Below are 27,972 nucleotides of genomic sequence, written 5' to 3'. Positions count from 1 at the left end.
AAGGGGAATAACTACCAAAATCACGTGACCTTTCCTTATTTCCAGCAGGCGAAAACACTCGCCGGTTTGCTGCTTTTATCATAAGAATGACATCTCGAACATCTTCACTTCTTTTAAGATCTCTGAAAGTACGATACACAATTCCATTTTGAAAACGAATTTTCTTGGGACATTGTTTAAAAAGCCGAAAATCTCGCAAAGTTTAACAAAAAGATGATGACCTTGGCGTTAGAAACAAACCATTATTTACATACCATTTATAAAAATTATAGTAGATTAGTACTAACTTCACACCAAAAGCAGACAACATTTGCGAACTTTTGTTACCCCGTTATTATAGACATGTAATGTATGATGTGACTTGGCATTAACTGGTAATTGTTAATGGAAGTTTCTATGTGATCAGTCTGTTTAATTAAATTATTATGCATGTTGTTTCCTTTGACATCCTATTATAAATTGACAATCATGTCCAATTAATATGAAATAAAATCTAGTGTAAATCACATTTCACATGAAGTAGTGCTTAGTGGTCAATCTAAGAGCATGTGAAAATTATAGCTGCGCTTATATTTTCTGTCCAGAAGTTTAGTTACAAATTGCTGTATTTTATTTGTTAACAGTCAAAATCGTGAACTTAAATTAAATATGAGGCAGGGTTTATCTGATTAGCTCTTGAAGGTTATGTATTTGATAATGATACTTTCCGGAAATCAGTTAAAATTTTATTTAAAAAGCTTTGCAAGCTTCACTCTTTTAATGTGAAAATTTAACTGTCTCGATTGAAGAAATATTTTATTTGATGCAGTGGTAGAATTTATATATATTGATCACACTATTTATATAGGTATTGCATACCTGTCAACTGACCCGTATTCTGCAGGTTACACCCGTGAATTTTACCTTTCATACAGGATTTTTTAAATACACGCCAGGTATTCAAGTAACCGGGGATTTCAGAAAATGACCTGTTTTCACCCGTATTTCTGATCGGTATTGTTGTCGGTATTTAGAAGTCAAATATAGGTTCGTTTTTTTCGGCATTTTACCTTTGAAAAGGTAAACAATTGAAAAGTCAAAACCTTGGATTTCCTTTTTTACCTAAACAGGAGCCCAACTGTTGTCTCGCTCTTATCTACACAGCGGAGCGTCAATCAGAGGGTGGCCAGTTTACTTATTTACTGTGCCGATGACAACTATCAAGACATTACATTTGATAGAAAAGTGTCTCGTTAATTGTACCCCAGAAAGTAGGAGAGAATAATTTTAATATCACTTAAATGTAAAAGTTTTAAATCAAATTCATATGCTCTAGATATTGTTGCACTGAAAGGAAACACACTAACTTCTTTCTATTTATCTTCCTCCTGTGTATAGGAGCACATTTAGATTTCTAATTACAAGTATAGCTGGGGTTTAAGACATTTATTAATAATAAAAAGTAGTGTGAATAAAACAATAAGAGGTATTGCTTTAGAAAGATATATAATTAATGATAAATATTAATATAATTAACAAATACAAAAGTGAATATTTGCAGGAAACTCAGTGGTACACGTATATATATTATATAAAAATAACCCCTAAAATTGAACGGAAAAAAAGTTTGTACAGGTTATGACCATTCTTCAATGGAGGTCATTAAAAATTAAATCATCCATGTTATGAATCAGTTTAACACATTGTATTTGTCATACAGGTTTTACTACACCAAAACTGCTGCTATATAAAAAGTAAAAATACAAAGCTGTTTTTTTCTTTCGTTTCTCATGCTTACAGTATATTCATGATATTTATGGTATATTGTTTTCAAATTTTAGGGTAGACTTTATGGAACAAGTGCAGCAGCTACCTCAGATTCATCTGCACAGTTGACGAAACAGACACCAAGGGTATTTATAATTTGTCCATACATAGTATGCTGGTCATATATATATAAAATTGAGAGTAGATGAAATTGGAATGTTGAGTTGAAGTATCAGTAAATAGCAGTATATACTGAAAACCAACTAATTTTCGGGAGCGATTTATTTTCGCGACTTACGCAATTAGAAAAATAACGCAAATATAAATCGTTGCGAATATGTAAAACTTGAATCTTTCCTTATTAAACTACATCAAACAAATTTGAAAATCACGAAATTAAATCGCAGCAAAATGGGCTAGTAAGGGCTAAACACGACATTGTTTTTGACTTCTTATTAACATCTTTCAATAGTGGATTTACATTGTTTTAACTTCTTATTCTGGCTATCTTTTAGTTCTACTTTTAAACTCAAATGATTTTCATGATTGCAAGGCCGTAACTACCATTGAGGCAAGTGAGGCAATTGCCTCACTAAAATTTCGACACTGAAATTTTTGTCTGTGTATTGTTTATCGGAATTTAATACGACATATATTCATTTGTTTTTCTCTGTTTCAACCTTAATTTCTATAACATTGGAACTAATCCAAAAACTATAAATAGACTGACAAATCAAGTCCTGGGGCACCGCAACGGAGCAGTCCTGTCTGAGTATTCATTTCCCCGTTCTGTATCTGTATGAATACGTTGTGGATACCAATACTGGCTTTAATACAACTATAGAGAGAGCGCCGTCAATTTACTGACGGTGCGCTAGAGCAGTTTTGAAGCTCTCAACTCTCAGTGCGAGCACTACAGTGTCTTCAAGGTGGTTCCACTCTATCACTGTTTTTACGAAAAATGAGTTAGAATATTGTGGTGTTTTGCTCGTTGGAATCTCAAAACACTTTGTGTTGTACTTGACTTGTTTTTACATAATATTTATTGTCTGGTAAATGTCCTTTTTTCCGACTTTATTCGTTCTCTTTACAGATTAACGAAATATGAATAATATGAAATCTGCATGGATTAGTTTTTATCCATGTTTCTTTTACTTTAATTTGAAAGAACATCCCGTAATCCAATTTTGACATTATTGACGGACGGTATAACCTTTAAAACGGGATTTCATGTTTTCTAATTCGGGACTACAGGATTTCGGGATCAGACCCCCTCCTACCCTCCTCATTATTCGATTGTCGATCTAAAATATCTTACCACTGACTTTTTCCAGAAATAATCTGAAATCACGGACCTACATGTAAACGGCGAAAACTACAATCCAATTTCTGGGTATCCATAAAAAAAAAACCCCTAAAAATCAATATTCCTAGAATAACATAAAACGATATAGTTATATCCAATTTCCCATATCCATAACATTAAAAGGTAGCATGTGGCAAGAAGAAAAACTAAAAATAATATTCCTAAAATGACATAGGGGTACCCCCATATCTCAGTGAATTCAGATGACAAAGATATGATTATCCGACATTTCTGAAGGTGAAATGGCAAAGTAGATCCCAATATACTCTGTTCAAGGCTTAAAGCTGAAATTTGATTTTTTGCTCCGTCCGCAATGAAATGGTTTGAAATCAATCCGTGACATCTTCAATCTATGCTGAATTTTAACAAGTAAATTAAAGTGAAAACAAGGGAACTAAGATTATAATGGGTAATGATAAATCAGTCGTAATTTAAATCGATGGACGAAGACAATGCCAAAAAAAAACAGACAACACAACACAACGAAATACACCATTTATCCAAGACCCACTGTCGAAAGTTTATGCCTCGCTTCGCTCGGCTCTATTTTTTTGCCACGCTCTGCTCGACGATCAGTTCTGCCTCACTAAAATAATATGCCTAGTTACGGCCTTGGATTGTGTTGTTCTCTAACATTTTTTCGAAACTTTTTGTTGTTGTCTACTTAAAGAATGTCTTTCCAGAGAAGTAATTAAATATCTCTTATTGGTAAAATGACATTGAAAAGGAGCCATATTTTTATATTTATTTCTCTTTTTATTTTGTCTTTTTGTTAGTTCCATACAACTCCAGAGATAACTTTTTTGTTTACTTTATGTCAAAATTTCAGCATTTACAATAAAGGATTTTTTACATTTTACCTAAAGAGTTCAACTTTTACTTAGCTGTAACACATAATTTTCACTGAATCATTTGAACTATTTTTTATAAATGTTGTAAATTTTATTCAGGTCACCAAACTAGAGAATGGACTGACAGTAGCATCATTGGAAAATTACTCTCCTATCTCCCAAGTTGCACTTGTAGTAAACGCTGGATCAAGGTTTGAGTCATACACAGATGCTGGGGTTACTCACTTTTTGCGATCTGCCACTAGTCTTGTAAGTAGTCTTCATAGGATTTATGAATGATTGATACACTTTGTTTATGAATTTGGCTTATCGAATAGAAGCAGATGTATATGTTATTGGGACATCAACCCAAGCAAACCCCCAAAAAAGAAAGAAAAAATAGATGCATATGAAATACCTTATGAAACTAGACTGTTTGTTGACTTCTAGATGTCTTTTTTTTTTCTTTTGTTGGAAAAGCACTGTAGCATGTAATGGATATTTTTTAGAATATACATGTACATACTGTTCTCTTTTACATCTAATATGTAAGTCATGCATATATAAATATTCTGTAATGGAGAACATCTTAATGCTGTTTTTTTATATTTCCATTGCATACTTGGACTGACACTAGTTCATTTAAATTGACTTATAAATCCTCAAGAGACTAATGGGTCAGATTTTTTATGAGAATTCTGACATTAAAAATTATTATGCTGGCAGTCAAACTATGAAATTTATTATTATATTTTGAAACTGAAAAAAAATTAAAACCTGTATTTATCTCTCTGGATACTAAAAGTTGGAAAATTTCATTTTATTGTAACTCGTATGAAATAGTTGCATTACAGTTGGTTTGTTTTTTCAGAGTACATTGAATTGGCTAGATACATCCTTGGTCAGAGCAGTAGAGGAGTGTGGGGGTAACTTAGGGTAAGACTATGTGTCTTTGTAGAAATCTATGTAAGGTAGTAAGATTATTACTAAGGGCATTTGATTTAATGATTGATTGTCACATTGTGGTTGGATTTATGCTATTTATTATTTTTTCATCTGTGTGAATATTTAAAATGCAGTAAAAATGACATAAGTGAAGTAGCATGACCATATGGTTTAATTTCTAAATTCTGGCTTTAAATTTATGAATTTGAATATTTTTTATGGTTTGATTCTATGATTCTGTTGTTGATATTCAATATGTGTGTCATTTCTATTATTTAAAGTGTCTGAAGGTGCAGTTACATATTGTAAGATGGTTAGTTTTATACATTTATTAAGAAGAGTTGTTTATCAGTCTTACATGTACTTTGCTAAATGGTACTCGGATACCTAGCTAATTAATGTATGATATAAAAATAGAAAATTCAAGAGGATTGAATTTAAAATGTATTTCAAGCATTTGATATTTGTAAAGAAAAAGATTTATTTGAGATAAGGGATCCAAAAAAATTGAAGGGTTTCATACAGTTTTTATACGATTGCAGTCGTATATTGGTATCACGTTGTCGTCAGCGTCGTCTGAAGACATTTGGTTTCCGGACAATAACTTTAGTAAATGTAAATAGAAATCTATTAAATTTAAACACAAGGTTTATAACCACAAAAGGAAGGTTGGGATTGATTTTGGAGGTTATAGTCCTAACAGTATAGGAATTAGGGGCCAAAAAGGGGCCCAAATAAGCATTTTTCTAGTTTCCAGACAATAACTTGTGGAACGGTGTATGGATCTCTCTGAATTTTCATATTACACCTGACAATCTATGATAATTAACTATTTCTTATGTATTCATTAATGGAATTTGCGCATACAAATAGGAAAAAAATAGATGAAGTCAAAATAATTAATTTAACGACAACATTGATATATTTTACAATCACTGACAGTAACTGGTTTTGGACATTTTCCCGAAGATCAATGATCAGTATATTCCACATAAACACAATAAATGAATTGAACATAAAACTAAAATATAGACTCTAAAGCATGATTGTATCTTTTTCTGGATAACGTCCCTCGAACCCACTACCAAGAGGTCCTCTGCCCTAGAACTGTTGGTTCGTGGAGGTTCAGGCGTACACTTAACAATGGTCAAGCTACGTCACTGGTTATTCTGTGTCAGAAACCTATTATGTGTCAAATATTTAAATACAATCCAAATTCAGACCTGTATCAAGCGTGAATATTGTGTCCATTTTTGCCCCAACTGTTCAGGGTTGGACCTCTGTGGTTGATTCCAACTGCGCTCGGCGAAGCAATTTATTCAAAATTTTTTTAAAATTTTGCATCAGATACATTGTTTAACACATCATGCGTTTTTGCTAAATTTACTCAATGTTCATTCAGGACAACAGAAAAAGAATTCTCTATCATTAAAATGAATAGAAATGTTTATATATGGATATTATTTTCAGGTGTACAGGTACAAGAGAGTATATGATATATAGTGCTGAAACCTTGAGAAATCAGTTGTAAGTACATTATTTTTCTTTTTCAATTTAGCTCACATTCTGACCTCCAAATTTTCCTTTCAGATTTTTGTATTTATCCTCTAAGCATATTCCTGTTGTACAGTCAGATTTACTAGTAAACAGAACATTGCACATTAAACAGTGATATGACCATTACATAAACTATATTATTGGCCAATACGTGTAATATTTATCATTTCCAGAAACAGTCTCCTTTCCTTTTCAAAAAAGTATTAATAATGAACATGATGAAGTAAAAGAATTTCTGAATTATATGAAATGAAAATTGAAAAAAAACATATCCGATTTATTATCAGTATGTGGTGCTAATGCTGGTATATCTGATCTAAAATATGTTGGGTCTCAAGCTACTAACTGCAGCCCTCAATTTAGGCTATTAAAACTCGCCTGGGCGACCTATAAAGCCTCCAGGCGACCTTAATTTCATTGTTGGTTGCCATTTGGCGACTGGTACAATTTTGACCTGGCGACCGCAAAATTCCGGATAATCAACCTGACTCCAGTCGAATTTTATCAAGATTTATTCACAGTCATACGAGCGCTTGAATGTATGTTAAATCTTGAATATGATTTCAAGCATTTTTAATCTTAATGGGGTCTATAAAGCGCTTAACTTAACTGGGAATTCAAGCCTCTGATGAAGTGTTTTCGGGGCCAATACATCATGGCAGCCAAACAGATGTTGCTGTCCGGATTTTTCAAGACAGCTACCCAAAACAAAGATGTTTCACCAGCTAAGAAACAAAAAGAAGGGGCGGAGAATCAGATGAACAAGAATCAAATTAGAATTCTCACTGTGGTTGCCTTGTTCCATTATTAAAATTTATTATGATATCAAACCTCAATGAATATTTACTTTTTTGTTAACTTAGTCATGGTTTTGTCATTGTGTTTCTTTAATCAACTAGTATAGTAAAGAAGATCAGAACAAAAGATATACAAGGGTTAACTATAAGCAATATTTGCTTTGAACTAAGACTAACTTATTTTATGTCTACTATTCTATATAATAGAAAATTTATTGATATGCTTTTTTTACTAGTCTTCATTAGCTCTACTGACTAGACTTTCATAACAAATTTCTTAGGCAACCTGAAATTATTTCCTGGCCACTAAAATTTTGAATTGGCCACTGAAATTTTATATCTGGTGGCCAAAAGGCAATCTGGTCTATAAACCTACTTTGAGGGCTGAACTGCTTAAAATATATTTCAAAAGGGAATAAATCATTTTATTATAGCATGATATCATCTTACTAAATAACCCTTGTGTATTTGATTATAGATTTGAGAGCAATGCAGCAGAGATTTTAAGAGATGTAGCATTAAATCCATTATATGATGCATGGCAAGTAGAAAATGGAACTGTTCAGCAACAGATGGTCATTGATATTGCTAATATGATTGGAAATCCTGAAATAAGTGAGTAACTCATTGTTTTAATTTTCTTCTGTTCTGAAATTCTGAAAGTTTTGTTGTCAAAGCCAGAATTTTTGATGACTGTTCTAGGCAAAGTCATAAAAAATATTTTTCTGGTTGGGTCTTAAACAAAAGAATAAATGATCTTTTGTATATGTATTTGATAATTCAGAGCTCTTACTAAAACATAAGTTTTACAAGTTAGGGCAGTTGTCATTCATAGTACCAATGTAATGATTGTCCTATTTTCCCAAAATTTTTATCAAAGTGAAAATATTGATTTCTTTATTCTTTAAACCAACTGGTGATATCTGATTAAAACAAAAACTTTCAGAAAAGCTAATTTGATTGATGTTAATACTAGATGACATTTTCAACATATAAAATTATGATTTAATATTTTAATACATCTGCTCAAAATTCGTTCATAAAAGAACACAACCAATCCTAGTTAGGATTGGTTGCATTGAAATTTATGAAATCTTGTGCAGATGACATGGCTAGTGATCTTACATGTATTTCAATTTCAAGTTTTATCATGGTTCTGGTTTATTTAAATATTTTTATGTATTTTGCAGGATTAATGGAAATGATACATGAAGCTGCCTACAGGGATACTTTAGGAAGATCACTTTACTCTCCATTTTATCATGTTAACAAATTTCAGCCAGATCAAGTAAGTAAAAAGAGGATGTTGAGTATCAGAATAAATATTTATGGTGGCCAGGCATATAGATTTTTCCGTTTTTGGTCTTCCTATACAATGTACATATATTCTGTGTTTAATTTCATTTCTAATAAATTTGTGATGTTATATCAATGATATTTTATCAATCTGGAATTCTACAAATCACTTACTCCTTTCTACTTTCTGTTTTGATCATTATAAAGACAACCAATAAGATTAAAGCCTCAACATTTTTGAAGGTGTGTTTCATACCATAAAACCTTAAGTTCCTGAAAAGGTCTTCACAACAAAAGGTAGAAAAGAGCATTAAAAAAATCTCAGTATGTTTTTATGGATATAACCCTTTAAAAAGGTTAACTATATTTGGGAATGATTGCAAGGTGTACATGTCTGTCGGGGAGGATTCATATGACCATGACCTCATAATTAGGATTCATTGGTCAACATTAAGTTTTTGTCGAGCCTGCGACTTTTGTATATAGATCCCTTATGTTATGAAGTTTCCGTCTGTCATATGTCCATTGTCCTTGACCTCATTTTCATGGTTCAGTGACTACTTAAAAAAAAAGTTAACATTTTTTGTAATGATAATTTCTCTCTTATTATGAGTAATAGGATAACTATATTTAATATGTGCGTACCTTGCAAGGTCCTCATGCCCGTCAGACAGTTTTCATCTGACCTCGACCTCATTTCATGGATCAGAGAACAAGGTTAACTTTTCATGGTCAAGTCCATATATCAGATACTATAAGCAATAGGCCAACTATATTTGGTGTACGGAATGATTGTAAGGTGTACATGTCCAACTCTCAGGTGTCATCTGACCTTGACCTCATTTTCATGGTTCAGTGGTTAATGTTAAGTTTTTGTGTTTTGGTCTTTTTTTCTAATACTATATGCAATAGGTCAACTATATTTGGTGTAGGGAAATATTTTACAATGTACATGTCAGTCTGGCAGGTTTTATTTGACCTTGACCTCATTTTCACGGTTCATTGCTCAGTGTTTAGTGTTTGTGTTTTGGTCTGTTTTTCTTAAACTATAACCAATAGGTCAACTATATTTGTTGTATGGAATGATTGTAAGGTGTATATGTCTGTCTGGCAGGTATCATCTGACCTTGACCTCATTTTCATGGTTCATTGGTCATTGTTAAGTTTTCATGGTTAAGTTTGTTTCTTAGATACTATAAGCAATAGGTCAACTATATTTAATGCATAGATTGATTGTAAAGTGTACATGTCTGTCTGGCATGGTTCATCTGACCTTGACCTTATTTTCATGGTTCATTGGTCAATGTTTAGTTTTCCTGTTTAAGTCTGTTTATTAGAAATTATAAGCAATAGGTCAACTATATTTGGTGTACTGAATGATTGTAAGGTGTACATGTATTTCCGGTTTGGTTTATCTGACCTTGACCTCATTTTCTTGGATCATGTAAAGTTTATGTGATACTTTAGTAAAGCTTTAGAATTAGGACTATCAACATAAAATCAATGGTCAGTTAAGAAGGCGAGACAGTTCAGCGTGTGCACTCTTGTTAAAGTTACGTCTGTTTCTCTGATAATATAGGCAATAAGTCAACTATGTATTTCGTGTATGAAATGAAATAAAGTTGTACATGTCTGTCAGAGGGTTCATTTGACCCTAACCTCATTATCATGGTTCATTGGTCAATATTAAGTTTTCCTGGTTACATCTGTTTTTCAGATACTTTAAGCAATAGGTCATCTATATTTGTTGTAAGGACTGATTGTAAGGCATGGTCCATCTAACCTTGACCTAATTTTCATGGATCATTGATAATGATTGTTTACTTGAAACCTGTAGTATAACTTTTATTTTAAAGACTTTAAATCATGATCAGTAAAGCAGACTAAACATTTAGTTTGTTGACTATCAGTGGTAGTTATGTACACTTAGGGTATTGAATTATTATTTTAGTTGAAAGGTTTCCACAGTAAAATGTTTACAAATGACAGAATGGCATTAGTTGGACTAGGTGTTGACCATGACCAACTGGTAGAAGAAGGAAAGGCCTATGTTCAGGGTCCCAATAGAGGAGGTTCTACTGTCCAGACAGATAAAGCAGTCTATCATGGTGGTAAGATATTCTTCTACAAGATAATATTGAGTGTCAAAGTAACCTTTAAAGTCATATGTGGTCATATGTGAGAAAAAAAAACATTGAGTGTACAGCGTCATTAAAATATTGAAATTATTTATATTTTCTCAAAAGAAGCATAAGCTTTTAAAAGTTCTAAGCATTGAACAACTTGCAATTTTGTGATGAAATCATTGGTTTTCATGAAAACAATAGGATACAGGATTTACATACTGAGAACAAAAATATGTTTGAAAATCATAAGTAAAATAGAATTTTAAAGATATGGTACATATTTTTACTCTTGTTTTTTGGTAGTATATTTTTTTTAATGAAAATCAACTCTTGGGTGCTTTAACCTCTATTAGTCACAGACAAAAATATCATGTGGTGTCCAAACCTCCCAATGATTTTTTTTTCTAGAATAGCGCTTGCACAAATTTATTATTGATTTCCTGAGGTCATTCAAAAATATTAAAAAGTTATGGGCGAACATTTCCATGAGTACCTTACTATATACATATGATAAATGTCTTAGTCTTTCAATTGATTTAAAAAAATTGAATTTTTACTCTAGGAATACTCCAAATTTTTAGCAGATGATTGAAAATTTCAGCTGTCATACTTCTACATATTTTTATGTTAATCCGTCAACTTTGAAACTGATGAAATAAATAAAGGACATTATTAAAAATATTTAATGATTATCTATTCGATGCCACTACTGATGGAGGTTTCCTCCCCGAGTTTATCACCTTCCCCATGGTCAGTAGTCAGTACTTCTGTGTTGACATGAGTTATCATTGATAAGGTCATAATTATAAATTAACTGTTTATAAAACTTTGATTTTTTATACGACCGCAAAAAATGTATATTGGTATGACAATGGCGTTGTCGTCGTCGTCCGAAGACACATTGGTTTTCGCACAATAACTTTAGTTTAAGTGAATGGATCTCTATGAAATTTTACCATAAGGTTCAAAACCACAAAAGAAAGGTTGGGATTGATTTTGGGGGTTATGGTACCAACAGTTAAGGAATTAGGGGCCAAAAAGTGGCCAAAAATAAGCATTTTTCTAGTTTCCAGACAATAACTTGTGGAACGGTGTATGGATCTCTCTGAAATCATACCACAAGTTTCCATACCACAAAGGGATGGTTAGGATTTGCTTTGGGGGTTATGGTTCAAACTGTTTAGGAATTAGGGGCAAAAAAGGGGGAAAAACAAGGGTGTCCTGGTTAATGGACAAATACTTTAGCACAAAACATAATTTAAAGCAGTGTAAGGGAGGTAATTCAAATACATCATTTGAATTACCTAAATTACACCTTAATTATGTATAAAGTAATGGTTAATGAACAATTAAGACAATTTAAAAGCAGTGTAAGGGAGGTAATCCAAATACAACGTTTTGATTACTTCCCTTACACTGCTTTTAAATTATGTTTAAAGAAATGCATATTTATAAAGGAAGACCAGTAAAAATATCTGCAAATGTTGCATTTTTTTATTTTTACCAAAAAATCCATATGAAAGATTTGACACTATATTTTAAATTCTATTATAAAATAGATTAAGTTAGCACTATGGTTAATTTAAATGGGTAATTATGGTTGCAAACTCCATTGGATATTTGAATTGAGATTACGACCATATCTTGAGGGAAGAATTTTTTGGGGGAAAATAGGGGGGGGGGGTTAAAAAGAAATTGTGGGGGGTAATTTTTTTCAAGATTCAATTTTTTAAAAGAAAAATTCTTCAAATATTATTATTTTTGCAAAAAAAAAAATGGGGGGGGGGGGGAGGTTAATACGCAACAGCATACTGTATTGCACAAACGCAAAAAAAAAGGGGGGTCAATTTGCAACAGCAAAGTGTATTGCACAAAAGCAAAAAATTGAATATAAATTCAAATCATATAACCAATTCTTTGACTACAGTTATTCCGTGTCAGAAACCTTTTATGTGTCAAATATTTAATTACAATCCAAATTCAGACCTGTTTCAAGCGTGAATATTTCATCCATTTTTGCCCCAACTGTTCAGGGTTGGACCTCTGCTGTCGTATCCAGCTGCGCTCGGCAAAGCAATTTATTTTTAAGTACTAAGGATTTTCTACCACAGGAATAAGTTACCTTAGCTTTATTTGGCAAAACCTTCCGGAATTTTGGGTCTTCAATGCTCTTCAACTTCATACTTTATTTGGCCTTTTAAACCTTTTTGATTAGAGCGTCACTGATGAGTCTTATGTAGACGAAATGTGTGTGCCTATAATTTTTTTTATCCTGGTATCTATGATTAGTTTAATTTCTGTTACAGATAATCTTAGATTACCATCGGATGAACCTATGACACATGTAGCTATTGTGACAGAAGGTCCAAGGTAATACATGTACAATAGAACTTGTATAGATTGAACTCATAGAAAATTTCAAAATATATTAGACCTTATATGTAATCACACTTAATGTTTAAAGATGAAGACCAAAGAACATATTATAACAATGGATAACGATGGAACATGTCTACAAATCATTAAACTAATAGCCTCTATGTCAGAGTGTGAAACATTAATAAATTTTAACTTTGCTGCAAGACATAAAAAACCTTAATATTCATTTCATTAGTAATATTACTATTTTGATTATAGTCTTTACAGTAAGTGTAAAATTTAATCATTTAGTATAAATATAAGAAGATGAGGTAGGTTGTCAATGAGACTACTATCAGCCAGAGTCCAAATGATGAAAATGTCACCTAGGGTCTTCAACAATGAGCAAAACCCATACTGTATAGTCAGTAATAAAACGCAAATATTTTTAGACATATATTAAAAATGCATTTTTTATTTTTCATTTCTTGCTATGTTGAGACCACAGGTAATAAAATCAGTGATTGAATTGATTCTCTTCTCTTAAGTGTTTGCTTTTTCTGGAAAAATTATACAAAGCGGTCAGAAAACACTTCAAATAAAATTTGATGCATGGTTGGTATTTTTGAAGATAAGACTAAGGAACATAAAGATATTTCATGAAAAGGAAATAAATCAATTTACATTCAACCCTCCACCTAGAAAAAATAATCTCTCTCTTGTGTGTTTATACTTGTCATTTCATATTTCAATTTTATCATTTGGATTATTTTTTTTTCACACCGTGTGAATGATGAATTGGAAATATGAAAAAATAAAAATAAATAAAAGTCCAAAAGATAAAAAATATGAAATGACAAATATAAACACACAAGCGACAGATTATTTGTTCTACCCTCCACCTCCCAACTTGTATTAATATTTCTGGAACACACACAATTCTATGAAGACTACTTGCATCTTCCCATTGTCAATATACAAACATTCACTGTATTAAAGTGTTGTAATTTGATTTGATTGTAGTTTGACCAGTAAGGATTTGTATGCAGTAGGTGTGTTACAGATGATAATGGGAACAGGTCCTCACATAAAATACAGTGAGAATACCACAGTAAACAGACTGGGTAAAGGTGTAGGAGAAGCTATTAAGAATAATCCATTTGCTGTAAGTGATAAAAGTTATAAACATCCATCTAATGATTTGAAGGATTTTAGGAGCAGGGGTCTGTTGTGTTGTAGTTAGTTGGTAAGCTTTTACCCAATTCCTGTTGGAGTTCAGCAGTTTCCCAAACAAACAAAAAATTAGATAGTATGAACTTGTAACTTTGTTAGATATTTGAGACTATTTTTGTATGCCCCTGCCATATTGGAGGGGGCATTAAGTTTTACCCTTGTTCGTTCATCCTTCCATACGTCCCAAAATGGTTTCAGTTCTCTAACTTTAGTTTGCCTCAACCAAATGTTATGAAACTTATACACAATGCTTATTACCACAAAACTCAGATTAAATATGAATTTGGGTAGCATCACTTTTATCGTTCTTGAGTTATGTCCCTTTTTATACTTATATGCAAGCGGGGGTATCATCTGTGTTCCATGGACACATTCCCCATTTATTTATGAAAGTAGCCACAACGAATATACTTTGATTTGTCAGTTACTAAGTGAATGTCAGCAGTTTTCCCTGTTGGTATCAGATTTCCTCCATGAAATTGACCTTTATTTAAATTTACACTATATAATAGTTTTGTTCAACCACATCCAACAAACACTTCTACATATTTAAAAAAAAAATAATTTCACCCTATTTCAATGATTCTTCCAAAAATTATGCTTCTTAGGAAACTTTGAATTTTCATGATATACTAAACTTTTAGTTAATAATATCAATTGTCATCAGTGTAAAAAAAGTCTTTTTCCTCATTTAAACCATTACATAAAAAGATTATTACTTATATTTTTCAGGCTTCCTGTATAAATGCTAATTACACAGATTCTGGTATATTTGGATTTCATTTGTGTGCTCAGGCCAAAGATATGGGACAGGTACTGACTTTTATATGCTAGAGATTTAAAATTATTACTGTCTATTTAAAAAAAAAGCAATATTGTAGCATTATTGTGTTTGTACTCTTTGAATCTCCCCACTTCTCCCTAGTATTTTCAAAAAGAGAACTAGTTTCTTCCTTTGATTCAACAGTAGTATAAGCCTTGATTTCAGACTAGGAGTAAATAATGTTTGGCTCATTCTGAATAGTAAATTTCTGTATGGTTAAAAAGGTCTTCCTGTGATCTCTTACCTTGTAAAAATAAAAATTCACATTCATTATTTCAGTATTGATTTTCCTTATAATATTTTTGCAATTGCATTAATTAGATTTTACATTTTTGTAAGAGGTCAAGAATTCACAATAATAAATGCATGCATTAATTTCTGAATTTACACTATATGAACAAATCTTACTGAATATGTACGGTTATATAGTATTTGCACTGGACTTCAGCATTGATCCATAAGACAATATTGTGGTCTCTGATATACTGTAAACAAACTTATTTTCACAGATACTTTATTTTCACATTAAGCCCTTTCTTTACTACTTTGCATTGTTTTTCTACTTGTAAAAGTCACGAAAATTAATTGCTCGCGAAAGTTAGTTGGTTTACAGTTACTGTTTTATTATGTTTACAGGGAATAAAAGCTGCAATGAATGCATTTGCTAATGTCTCTAAGAATGGTGTAACAGATGAAGATGTTGTCCGAGGAAAGTAAGTATAATGTCAGTCAGCAAGTTATATGCCTGGAGCGGTGGGGGCATTAAGTTTTACCCTTGTTCGTCTGTACGTACGAACAAACGTACGTCCCAAAATTGGTTTCCGTTCTCTAACTTGAGTTTGCCTCAACCAAATGTTATGAAACTTATACACAATGCTTATTACTACAAAACACAGATCAAATTTGAATTTTTGTGGGGTCACTCTAACCGTTCTAGAGTTATGCCCCTTTATAAATGGAAAAATTGCAAAATTTTTATTTTCTTCTAAATATCAAGTAATTTTTAAAATTGGAGTTATCTTCCTTTGTCCATGATTATAGTTGAATCAACTACAATCAATGCTTTATACAATGCAATGTTTAATTTTGACTTCCAATGATAAAACACAGATCAAGTTGAATTTGGGTAGTGTCACTTTAACCATTATTGAGTTATGCCCCTTTATAAATCAAAAGATTGCAAAATTTTAGTTTCCATTCTGTTACTTAAGTTTGCCCCAACCAAACATTATGAAACCCATACACAATATTCATTTTTATACGACCGCAAAAAAATTTTTGTGGTCGTATATTGGTATGACGTTGGCATCGTCGTCGTCGTTGTCGTTGTCGTCCGAAGACACATTGGTTTTCGCACTCTAACTTTAGTTTAAGTGAATGGATCTCTATGAAATTTTACCACAAGGTTCAATACCACAAAAGGAAGGTTGGGATTGATTTTGGGGGTTATGGTACCAACAGTATAGGAATTAGGGGCCAAAAATAAGCATTTTTATACGACCGCAAAAATTGAAAATTTTTTGGTCGTATATTGGTATGACGTTGGCGTCGTCGGCGTCGTCCGGCGTCGTCCGAAGACACATTGGTTTTCGCACTCTAACTTTAGTTTAAGTGAATGGATCTCCATGAAATTTTACCATAAGGTTCAATACCACGAAAGGAAGGTGGGGATCGTTTTTGGGGGTTATGGTACCAACAGTTAAGGAATTAGGGGCCAAAAAGGGGCCAAAAATAAGCATTTTTGTAACTTCCAGACAATAACTTGTGTGTAAGTGTATGGATCTCTCTGACATTGTACCACAAGGTTCCATATCACAAAGGGAAGGCTGTAATTGATTTTAGGGGTAATTGCCTCAAAATTTTAGGAATTAGGGGCCAAAAAAGGGGCAAAAAACAAGCATTTTTCTAGTTTCATGACAATAACTTGTGTGTAAGTGTTTGGATATTTCTGAAATTGTACTACAAGGTTCCATATCACAAAGGGAAAGCTGGAATTGAGTTTGGGGGTAATTGCCCGAAACGTTTAGGAATGGGGCCAAAAAGGGGCCAAAAATAAGCATTTTTCTAGTTTCCAGACAATAACTTGTGTTCAAGTGTATGGATCTCTCTGAAATTGTACTGCAAGGTACCATACCACAAAGGGAAGGCTGGGATTGAGTTTGGGGGGTGATGAATCATAAGGGGGTTCAAAAAATTTGGGGGGGGGATTTTTTTTTTTTCTTTTTTTTTCTTTTTTTTCTTTTTTTTTTCTTTTAAAATTTTCCATTTTAAGTTGGTTATTTCTGATTAATATTTAAAAGCAAATAATAATGATATGGTAGGAGATACACACCAAACAGGATGTGTAAATTATTATATAATAAGTATTGTGCAATAGCAAGAAATTTTCAATTGCACAGTATTGCACAATTGCAAGAAATCTTCAATTGCACAGTATTGCGCAATAGCAAGAAATCTTCAATTGCACAGTATTGCGCAATAGCAAGAAATATCCAATAGCACAATATTGCGCAATAGCAAGAAATTGTCAATTGTACAGTATTGCACAATAGCAAGAAATATTCAATTGCACAGTATTGTGCAAAAGAAGATACTTCGTATAAATTGCTTATTTCTTGATCAATTTCAATGGGGTTTTATTCTTGAATTCTTGGGGTTCTTTAATATGCTGAATCTAACCGTGTATTAAGTTTTTGGATTTTGGGCCCCTTTTTTAAATTGGTCCACATTGAGGTCCAAAGGGTCCAAAATTTAACTTTGTTTGATTTCATCAAAAATTGAATTATTGGGGTTCTTTGATATGCCGAATCTAACCGTGTATTTAGATTCTTAATTTTTGGTTCCGTTTTCAAATTGGTCTACATTAAGGTCAAAAGGGTCCAAAATTAAACTTAGTTTGATTTTAACAAAAATTGAATTTTTAGGGTACTTTGATATGCTGAATCTAAACATGTATTTAGATTTTTGATTATGGGCCCAGTTTTCAAGTTGGTCCAAGTTGGGGTCCAAAATTAAACTTTGTTTGATTTCAACAAAAATTGAATATATGGGGTTCTTTGATATGCTGAATCTAACCATGTATTTAGATTTTTGATTTTTGGGCCCCGTTATCAACTTTGTCCTTATTGAGGTCAAAAGGGTCCAAAATTAAACTTTGTTTGATTTCATCAAAAATTGAATTCTTGGGGTTCTTTGATATGCTGAATCTAACCATGTATTTAGATTTTTTATTTGTGGACCCGCTATCAAATTGGTTCATATTGAGGTCAAAAGGGTCCAAAATTAAACTTTGTTTGATTTCATCAAAAATTGAATTATTGGGGTTCTTTGATATGCCAAATCTAACCGTGTATTTAGATTTTTAATTTTGGGTCCCGTTTTTAAATTGGTCTACATTAAGGTCCAAAGGGTCCAAAATTAAACTTAGTTTGATTTTAACAAAAATTGAATATTTGGGGTTCTTTGATATGCTGAATCTAAACATGTGTTTAGATTTTTGATTATGGGCCCAGTTTTCAAGTTGGTCCAAGTTGGGGTCCAAAATTAAACTTTGTTTGATTTCAACAAAAATTGAATATATGGGGTTCTTTGATATGCTGAATCTAAACATGTATTTAGATTTTAGATTTTTGGCCCAGTTTTCAAGTTGGTCCAAATTGGGGTCCAAAATTAAACTTTGTTTGATTTCAACAAAAATTGAATATATGGAGTTCTTTGATATGCTGAATCTTACCATGTATTTAGATTTTTTATTTGTGGGCCCACTATCAAATTGGTTCCTATTGAGGTCAAAAGGGTCCAAAATTAAACTTTGTTTGATTTCATCAAAAATTTAATTATTGGGGTTCTTTGATATGCCAAATCTAACCGTGTATTTAGATTTTTAATTTTGGGTCCCGTTTTTTAATTTGGACTACATTAAGGTCCAAAGGGTCCAAAATTAAACTTAGTTTGATTTTAACAAAAATTGAATTTTTGGGGTTCTTTGATATGCTGAATCTAAACATGTGTTTAGATTTTTTATTATGGGACCAGTTTTCAAGTTGGTCCAAGTTGGGGTCCAAAATTAAACTTTGTTTGATTTCAACAAAAATTGAATATATGGGGTTCTTTGATATGCTGAATCTTACCATGTATTTAGATTTTTTATTTTGTGGGCCCGCTATCAAATTGGTTCATATTGAGGTCAAAAGGGTCCAAAATTAAACTTTGTTTGATTTCATCAAAAATTGAATTATTGGGGTTCTTTGCAGGGCTTCCAAAACGGTCATATATTCCGGACTTGACCGAAACTTTCATAAAAAGACCGGCTGCTCTCAGCCTCAAACGGTCAAATAGAATTGGTGTGCCACATTTTGTTATTCAAGGCATTTTCATGAAACGGTCATTTCAATTTTTACCAACTATCGATCGATAAAAATGTCCGTTTGGGGCTTTGGGCATGTCCGTTTGGGCATTTTAGTTTATAATTGTGGCAATCTATTTCACAAAGATATTTCGGTCATAATTGGGTTTAATAAAACAGAAGCAGCATATTTCAGATACTTTGAAGTGTCTCAGTTAGTCTAATCCTCTGGGTACATAAATGTACGGCTTGGTCTTTAGCTTGTGTACATCAATAAAAAGTAGAAAAAACACGTTTTCTTTTATTTAAATAACAACAAGCTGTCAAACAATTATCCCTTCAATAAGTTATATTGAAGCCATAAATCATTCACTGATTACAGGTTTGTTACCTTTGATGAGGTGTCCTTAGCTTATCTTTATCAATAGAATTAATGATGCATAACAATGTACATAAAGGTAATCCGGTAAACGAGGTCAAACATGTAAGCGTGTATGGAACAACATCCTATTTAATTACGCTTTATAGATATTATTTTAAATGAGCATTCAGTTTTAAAAGTATCCTGATATTTAAAAGTTATTCTTCAAATAAGGATATTTATAAATGAATAAGTATGATATATATTTTTTATTTAACACTGTACATCGTGTTAAATACTGGGGTACTCTCAAGGGGAAAATTTACTAAAATATATAGGAAAAACCAATGGACAAATTTCAGTCAATAAATGATTTAACTAAGTTAAATGGTGCCGTGATCACTTCTAAATTATATCAAGAGAACAATGCCTGCTCCGAATTTATTCAGACAATTTCCGATGTTATAGAGAAAGAGGTGATGTCCGACGTAAAGTTAAGTCCCGCCGTGGGAATTATGATCGACTAAGGTGTAGTCTAGGTATTGACGCTTTAGATCAACTTATGAGGATAAGCTTAGTAGGTGTAGATGTTAAAGACTTTGACCCTGTTCCTGCTATCCGCAAATGGCAATCCGTTCGTAACCGCCATGTTTATCAGAACAATGCATTTAGCAAGCTCATGAATGTAAAATCTTTAATTAGACTAAATGAACTCTAATCTTGTGCTGTGATCTGTGCTTCTTTTCAATGTGCTCATTGTAATATTTATTGCGTGTGTTTGTCAGCATTGTGCTCTTCTGACATTTTATTGTTGTTATATGCTTACATAAAATATCATGTTGTTATTCATTAAATTATTTATCAACTGAGTATGTTTTTATTTATTCCTTATTTTCTAAATCAGGTTGGGAAATTGTACAAAGAAAAATGTTATCACTGTTCAGTAGATTTTACACGGTTTAAAACAATATCCTTCATCGGGCCTCCTCAATGTTATCTATAAATACCGCATCAGTTGTAAAAGTCACGTGGTCAGGTAATCAATACACAAAAAGAAAAGTATCACGTGTATTGATGATCAAGTTGTACTGCAATTAAAGCCAACATCAACAGTTTCAAATAAGATGGCCTTAATTTACAAAGTGTTAAGTACTCACAGAGAGAAGATAGATTATATAAACAGAAACAAAAACATGAGAACAGTCAGGTACTGAAGCTGATTGATGCAATGATGGTTACTGTATTACGATACACAGAAAAATGACACAATACCGAGGATAATATTTTATTTATTTTTAGAATGAAGAAAACAAAACAGTTATAAATAATTTTATTGCATATAACACTACTAATTATTTAGACACATATATCAATTTATGCATCCTCTCAGTTACATTTAAGTATCCAGCTGATCATTGACCGTCAAAAATATTTCTTTGAAAAATGTCCGGCTGTCGTCAGGAAATTTTGGAAGCCCTGGTTCTTTGATATGCCAAATCTAACCGTGTTTTTAGATTTTTAATTTTGGGTCCCGTTTTTTAAATTGGTCTACATTAAGGTCCAAAGGGTCCAAAATTAAACTTAGTTTGATTTTAACAAAAATTGAATTCTTGGGGTACTTTGATATGCTGAATCTAAACATGTGTTTAGATTTTTGATTATGGGACCAGTTTTCAAGTTTGTTCAAGTTGGGGTCCAAAATTAAACTTTGTTTGATTTCAACAAAAATTGAATATATGGGGTTCTTTGATATGCTGAATCTAACCATGTATTTTGATTTTTTGACATTGGACCATAATAGGTAAATTAAAAAAATTGAAGTTCTTAGACCACATTCTTTCTGTGTCAGAACCTATGCTGTGTCAAATATTTAATCACAATCTAAATTCAGAGCTGTATCAAGCTTGAATGTTGTGTCCATACTTGCCCCAACTGTTCAGGGTTCGACCTCTGCGGTCGTATCAAGCTGCGCCCAGCGAAGCATTTTATTGTAACTTCCAGACATAACTTGTGTGTAAGTGTATGGATCTCTCTGACATTGTACCACTAGGTTCCATATCACAAAGGGAATGCTAGGATTGATTTTGGGGGTAATTGCCTTCAAATTTTAGGAATTAGGGGCCAAAAAGGGTAAAAAAAACAAGCATTTTTCTAGTTTCATGACAATAACTTGTGTGTAAGTCTATAGATCTCTCTGAAATTGTATCACAAAGGGAATGCTGGGATTGATTTTGGGGGTAATTGCCTCCAAATTTTAGGAATTAGGGGCCAAAAAAGGGCAAAAAACATGCATTTTTCTAGTTTCATGGCAATAACTTGTGTGTAAGTGTATGGATCTTTATGAAATTGTACTACAAGGTTCCATATCACAAAGGGAAAGCTAGAATTGAGTTTCAGGGTAATTGCCCGAAAAGTTTAGAAATAAGGGGCAAAAAATAAGCATTTTTCTAGTTTCCAGACAATAACTTGTGTTCAAGTGTATGGATCTCTCTGAAATTGTACTGCAAGGTACCATACCACAATGGGAAGGCTGGGATTGATTTTGGGGGTAATTCCCTCAAAATCTTTTTAGTAATTAGGGGCCATAAAAGGGCAAAAAAACAAGCATTTTTCTAGTTTTAGGACAATAACTTGTGTGTTAGTGTATGGATCTTTATGACATTGTACTGCAAGGTTCCATATCACAAAGGGAAAGCTGGGTTTGAGTTTGGGGGTAATTGCCCTAAATGTTTAGGAATTTGGGGCCAAAAAGGGGCAAAAAAAACCAAGCATTTTTCTAGTTTCCAGACAGTAACTTGTGTTCAAGTGTATGGATCTCTCTGAAATTGTACTGCAAGATACCATACCACAAAGGGAAGGCTGGGATTGAGTTTGGGGGTGATGAATCATAAGGGGGTTCAAAAAATTTGGGGGGGATTTTTTTTTCCTTTTTTTTTTCTTTAAAATTTTCCATTGTAAATTGGTTATCTCTGATTTATATATAAAAGCAAATAATAATGATATGGTTTGAATAGGTAAATTAAATTTTTTTAAGTTCTTAGACCACTTTCATTCTGTGTCAGAAACCTATGCTGTGTCAAATATTTAATTACAATCCAAATTCAGTGCTGTATCAAGCTTGAATGTTGTGTCCATACTTGCCCCAACTGTTCAGAGTTCGACCTCTGCGGTCGTATCAAGCTGCGCCCCAGCGAAGCATTTTATTGTAACTTCCAGACATAACTTGTGTGTTAGTGTATGGATCTCTCTGACATTGTACCACAAGGTTCCATATCACAAAAGGAATGCTGGGATTGATTTTGGGGGTAATTGCCTCAAAATTTTAGGAATAAGGGGCCAAAAAAGGGGCAAAAAACAAGCATTTTTCTAGTTTCATGACAATAACTTGTGTGTAAGTGTATGGATCTTTCTGAAATTGTACTACAAGGTTCCATATCACAAAGGGAAAGCTGGAATTGAGTTTGGGGGTAATTGCCGAAACTTTTAGGAATTGGGGGCCAAAAAGGGGCCAAAAATAAGCATTTTTATACGCCCGTTTACGGGACGTATTATGGTATACCGTTGTCCGTCCGTCATCAACATGTCGGACATTTATTCTAAAATGCTTTAACCAATATGCATGAAACTTTAGTAAATTGTTTATATCTATTGATGTGAGCTCCCTTTCTTTTTTTATAAATTTCGGATTTACTGTTTCCGAGTTTTGGGGATTTATTCATTAAAAAAGGGGGGATTTTCCAGTTATCGGACAATAACTCGAAAACAATTTCACCAATTTACATGAAACTTTTGTGAATTGTTAATAATCTATTGACATGAGCTCCCTTTCGTTTTTTATAAATTTCAGATTTACCGTTTCCGAGTTTTGGGGTTTTATTCATTAAAAAAGGGGGGATTTTCCAGTTTTCGGACAATAACTCAAAAACAATTTCACCAATGTGCATGAAACTTTTGTGAATTGTTCATATCTATTGACGTGAGCTCCCTTTTGAGTTTTATAAATTTCAGACTATACGTTTCCGATTTATGGAGTTTTATTCATTACAAAAAGGGGGATTTTCCAGTTTTCGGTCAATAACTCAAAAATGCTTTCAGCATTTTTTATGAAACTTTGGTAAATTTTTTATATCTATTTTTGTAAGCTCCCTTTTGATTTTTATAAATTTTCGATTTTATGTTTCCGAGTTATAAGATTTTATTTGTTTATAGTCTGACAACAGATTTACTAAGTATTACGCAACAGCACAGTGTATTGCACAACAGCAAGAAATCTTTCATATAACCAATTTCAAGTTCTTTTACTACATTTATTCAGAAACCTATAATATATCAAATATTTAATTACAATCCAAATTCAGACCTGTATCAAGCTTGAATATTGTGTCAATTTTTGCCCCCACTGTTCAGGGTTGGACCTCTGCGGGCGTATCCAGCTGCGCTCAGCGAAGCAGTTTATTTTAGTTTCCAGACAATAACTTGTGTTCAAGTGTATGGATCTCTCTGAAATTGTACTGCAAGGTACCATACCACAAAGGGAAGGCTGGGATTGAGTTTGGGGGTGATGAATCATAAGGGGGTTCCAAAAATTTTGGGGGGGGGATTTTTTTTTTTTTCCTTTTTTTTCTTTTTTCCTTTTTTTTTTCTTTTAAAATTTTCCATTTTAAGTTGGTTATTTCGGATTTATATTTAAAAGCAAATAATAATGATATGGTAGGAGATACACACCAAACAGGATGTGTAAATTATTAAATAATAAGTATTGTGCAATAGCAAGAAATTTTCAATTGCACAGTATTGCACAATAGCAAGAAATCTTCAATTGCACAGTATTGCGCAATAACAAGAAATCTTCAATTGCACAGTATTGCGCAATAGCAAGAAATATCCAATAGCACAATATTGCGCAATAGCAAGAAATTGTCAATTGTACAGTATTGCGCAATAGCAAGAAATATTTAATTGCACAGTATTGTGCAAAAGAAGATACTTCATATAAATTGCTTATTTCTTGACCAATTTCAATGGGGTTTTATTCTTGAATTCTTGGGGTTCTTTAATATGCTGAATCTAACCGTGTATTTAGTTTTTGGATTTCGGGCCCCGTTTTTAAATTGGTCCACATTGAGGTCCAAAGGGTCCAAAATTAAACTTTGTTTGATTTCATCAAAAATTGAATTATTGGGGTTCTTTGATATGCTGAATCTAACCGTGTATTTAGATTTTTGATTATGGGCCCAGTTTTCAAGTTGGTCCAAATCGGGGTCCAAAATTAAACTTTGTTTGATTTCAATAAAAATTGAATATATGGGGTTCTTTGATATGCTGAATCTAACCATGTATTTAGATTTTTGATTTTTGGGCCCCGTTATCAACTTTGTCCACATTGAGGTCAAAAGGGTCCAAAATTAAACTTTGTTTGATTTCATAAAAAATTGAATTCTTGGGGTTCTTTGATATGCTGAATCTAACCATGTATTTAGATTTTGGATATTGGACCATAATAGGTGAATGTCCAATTTAAAATTTTTAGAAGTTCTTAGACCACATTCATTCTGTGTCAGAAACCTATGCTGTGTCAAATATTTAATCACAATCCAAATGCAAAGCTGTATCAAGCTTGAATATTGTGTCCATACTTGCCCCAACTGTTCAGGGTTCGACCTCTGCTGTCGTATCAAGCTGCGCCCTGCGGAGCATTTTATTAGTTTCTGTTCTCTACTTAAGTTAGCCTCAACCAAATGTTATGAGACTTACACACAATGCTTATTACCACAAAACTCAGATCAAGTTCAAATTTGAGTAGCTACACTTTTACCATTCTTCAGTTATGTCCCTTTATAACTATATGATATGCAAGCGGGGGCATCATCTGTGTCCACATGTGGACACTATCCACATTTATTTATTGATGAATTTGTCAACTCAATAGGTTTAATTTAGTTGTTTTAATGTCTGTCTCTAACTAATTATTCCTTCTCTACAGTTTTTGAATGTTTTGAGGTACAGGTATTTATTTCGTATAGTTGTTCTTAACCACCAACAAGTGTATTCTGGTTGGAATTTAAGGTCAACAGACAGTTCAATGAAACAGAATCTGACTCAATTACACGATTAGTTTATTGTAGAACTCCTTGGTATGATTTTTAACTTCAAATGCAACAAGTTATGGCAGAAATTTTATTTGAATGTCCACCATTCATAAACTGAAATTGTACACTAGTTACTTTGCAAACATTTTAAGACATGAACTTGTGCTAATTTTGATTTTTTATGGCCCTGCAACAAAGTTGTCTGGGCCATAAAGTTTTACGTTTATGTGTCATTCTGTCATTCCGTAATTGACAATGAACAGTTATAAGGACTTTTTTTCTAAACGCCTTCACATATCGAGTTGATTTTTAGAATGGGAGTCTACTATGATGAGTTTACGTTTGATTCGGCTCCGCTGATTTTGGCAGAATTACTGACTTTGGACTTTCAAAAGTCCAGTAATTTTCCATCTCAAATCTTCTTCAAAGCCTTGTGGCTAGAGCATTATTGCTGTAAAAATTATATTTACATCCACAGAATATTAAATGAAAGCTAAAATGATAGCTTGTCAGAATGTCTACAGTAAAAAAATAAAACAATAGGGAATACTTTTATTTCTTGACCTATTGACCTTTTCAGGAACCAGTTAATGGCAGCCATTGGTATGAACATGGAGGATAGTAGTAATGTATTGTTAGACCTTGCAGAACAAGCTATTAGCAGTAATAAAATTACCACTTCAGCTGAAGTACTGAAAATGATTGATGCTGTACAAACATCAGATGTAACTAGTGTAAGTGGAAAATTAGTTACTATTAGTACTTCACTCTTTTGTGTCAGAAGAGTCTCCCAAGTTTTTTTTTGGCTGACAATGCCAAAAGGTCAGTGTATACTATTGCAATCACTGCATCATACGTGCAACATATAAATAAACGATAGCAAGTGAGAGGTTTGATTTTAATCAGACTGAAATCTTATCTGAATCCATAGGTCAGTTAATTGGTCTACTATGATAATTGTGGTGTCAGATCATGAAATTGTTGCAATTCAGAGGGATCACTTTTGTCATATGCCATATCAATGTAACACTTTGTTATTCCACAACTCCTAGAAAACAAAATTCAACCAAACTTTCACAATATTTTTTAACAGGACATGAATTTGTGTACCTGCTTTTGTCATTTTGAAGATTAGTGATTTTTGAGGTTTACATACCAAAGCATGTACTTCCCCATTTCTGCTTATAATTTTTGCTGATGTCAGATGACACAGGTCTTCTTTTGACACTTTTATCATAACACAGCATTGTGTTTGGTGTTAATAATAATTTGTATTGAAAAAAACTGCAAGTTTATAACATTAGTTTCTGTGCATTGTCATTCAAATATATATTGAATTTTAAAGAACATTACCATACTGGATATTCTTTGTGCAATGCAGCCTTTTACTATACACACGGACAGAATACTGTATATGTTCTGATTCATAATTGACATTCATTTAAGTGAGAGAAAAAAAGTTATTGAACCAAGCCATTATCTTATGTCTAATTGAAACTTAAACTTAATGTAAGTAAATTTTATTTCAGAAGATTTATTTTAATTGTGTATCTTATAAACTAAATTTGGAAAGTTTTAGTGATTTGTGAAAAGAAATTTAAACTAATAGTTTTACACATTATATTAACAGGTGGCAAAGAAAGTAATCGGTGGAAAACCATCAATGGCAGCTATAGGGGATCTTCAAACAGTACCATATTTAGACGAACTGAAGAAATAGAAATGTTATCATGGACTCATGAAGATCTGACAATAGCAAATTTTTGACAGTGTTTGAAAATAGAAGCATGTGAACTGAAACTGTGAATGGAACTTATTATTTATGTGTTACGAGATATAATATTTTATATGAAAATTGGTCATTTAGTAGATGGATAAGCTATTTGATTTATAAATGACCGGTGAAATAAAATGATTGATGTTTTCAGTTTGTAATCCTTTAAAAAATTCAACATCTTACGATTTCAGTTAACTAACTACTGGTTATTCTCTTGTACCCAATATTGTTTGAAGAGAAACATGTATTTTTCTGGCACTGTTGTACTGTTGTTGTCAACACCCAACATAAACTTTCTCTGATAAGGTGCAATTCAGAATAAG

General features: G+C 32.5%; 1 protein-coding gene across 1 annotated transcript; it reads left to right on the top strand.

The window, feature by feature from the left end:
- The first annotated feature begins 5 nt into the window (after positions 1-5).
- LOC127709453 (cytochrome b-c1 complex subunit 2, mitochondrial-like) lies at positions 6-27,796 on the top strand. The gene is made up of 14 exons (XM_052215005.1): positions 6-128; positions 1,821-1,892; positions 4,063-4,212; positions 4,814-4,878; positions 6,358-6,414; positions 7,720-7,856; positions 8,432-8,529; positions 10,489-10,648; positions 12,970-13,033; positions 14,045-14,186; positions 14,987-15,067; positions 15,714-15,790; positions 26,453-26,606; positions 27,503-27,796. The coding sequence occupies exons 1-14, from the start codon at positions 87-89 to the stop codon at positions 27,590-27,592; spliced, it is 1,389 nt and encodes a 462-aa protein (XP_052070965.1). The 5' UTR covers positions 6-86; the 3' UTR covers positions 27,593-27,796.
- Positions 27,797-27,972: the final 176 nt, after the last annotated feature.

Source organism: Mytilus californianus, unplaced genomic scaffold (genome assembly GCF_021869535.1).
Source record: "Mytilus californianus isolate M0D057914Y unplaced genomic scaffold, xbMytCali1.0.p SCAF_7, whole genome shotgun sequence".
Lineage (NCBI taxonomy): Eukaryota > Metazoa > Mollusca > Bivalvia > Mytilida > Mytilidae > Mytilus > Mytilus californianus.
The sequence above is the reverse complement of the archived record's forward strand: the minus strand, read 5'-3'. Positions and strand labels throughout refer to the sequence as shown.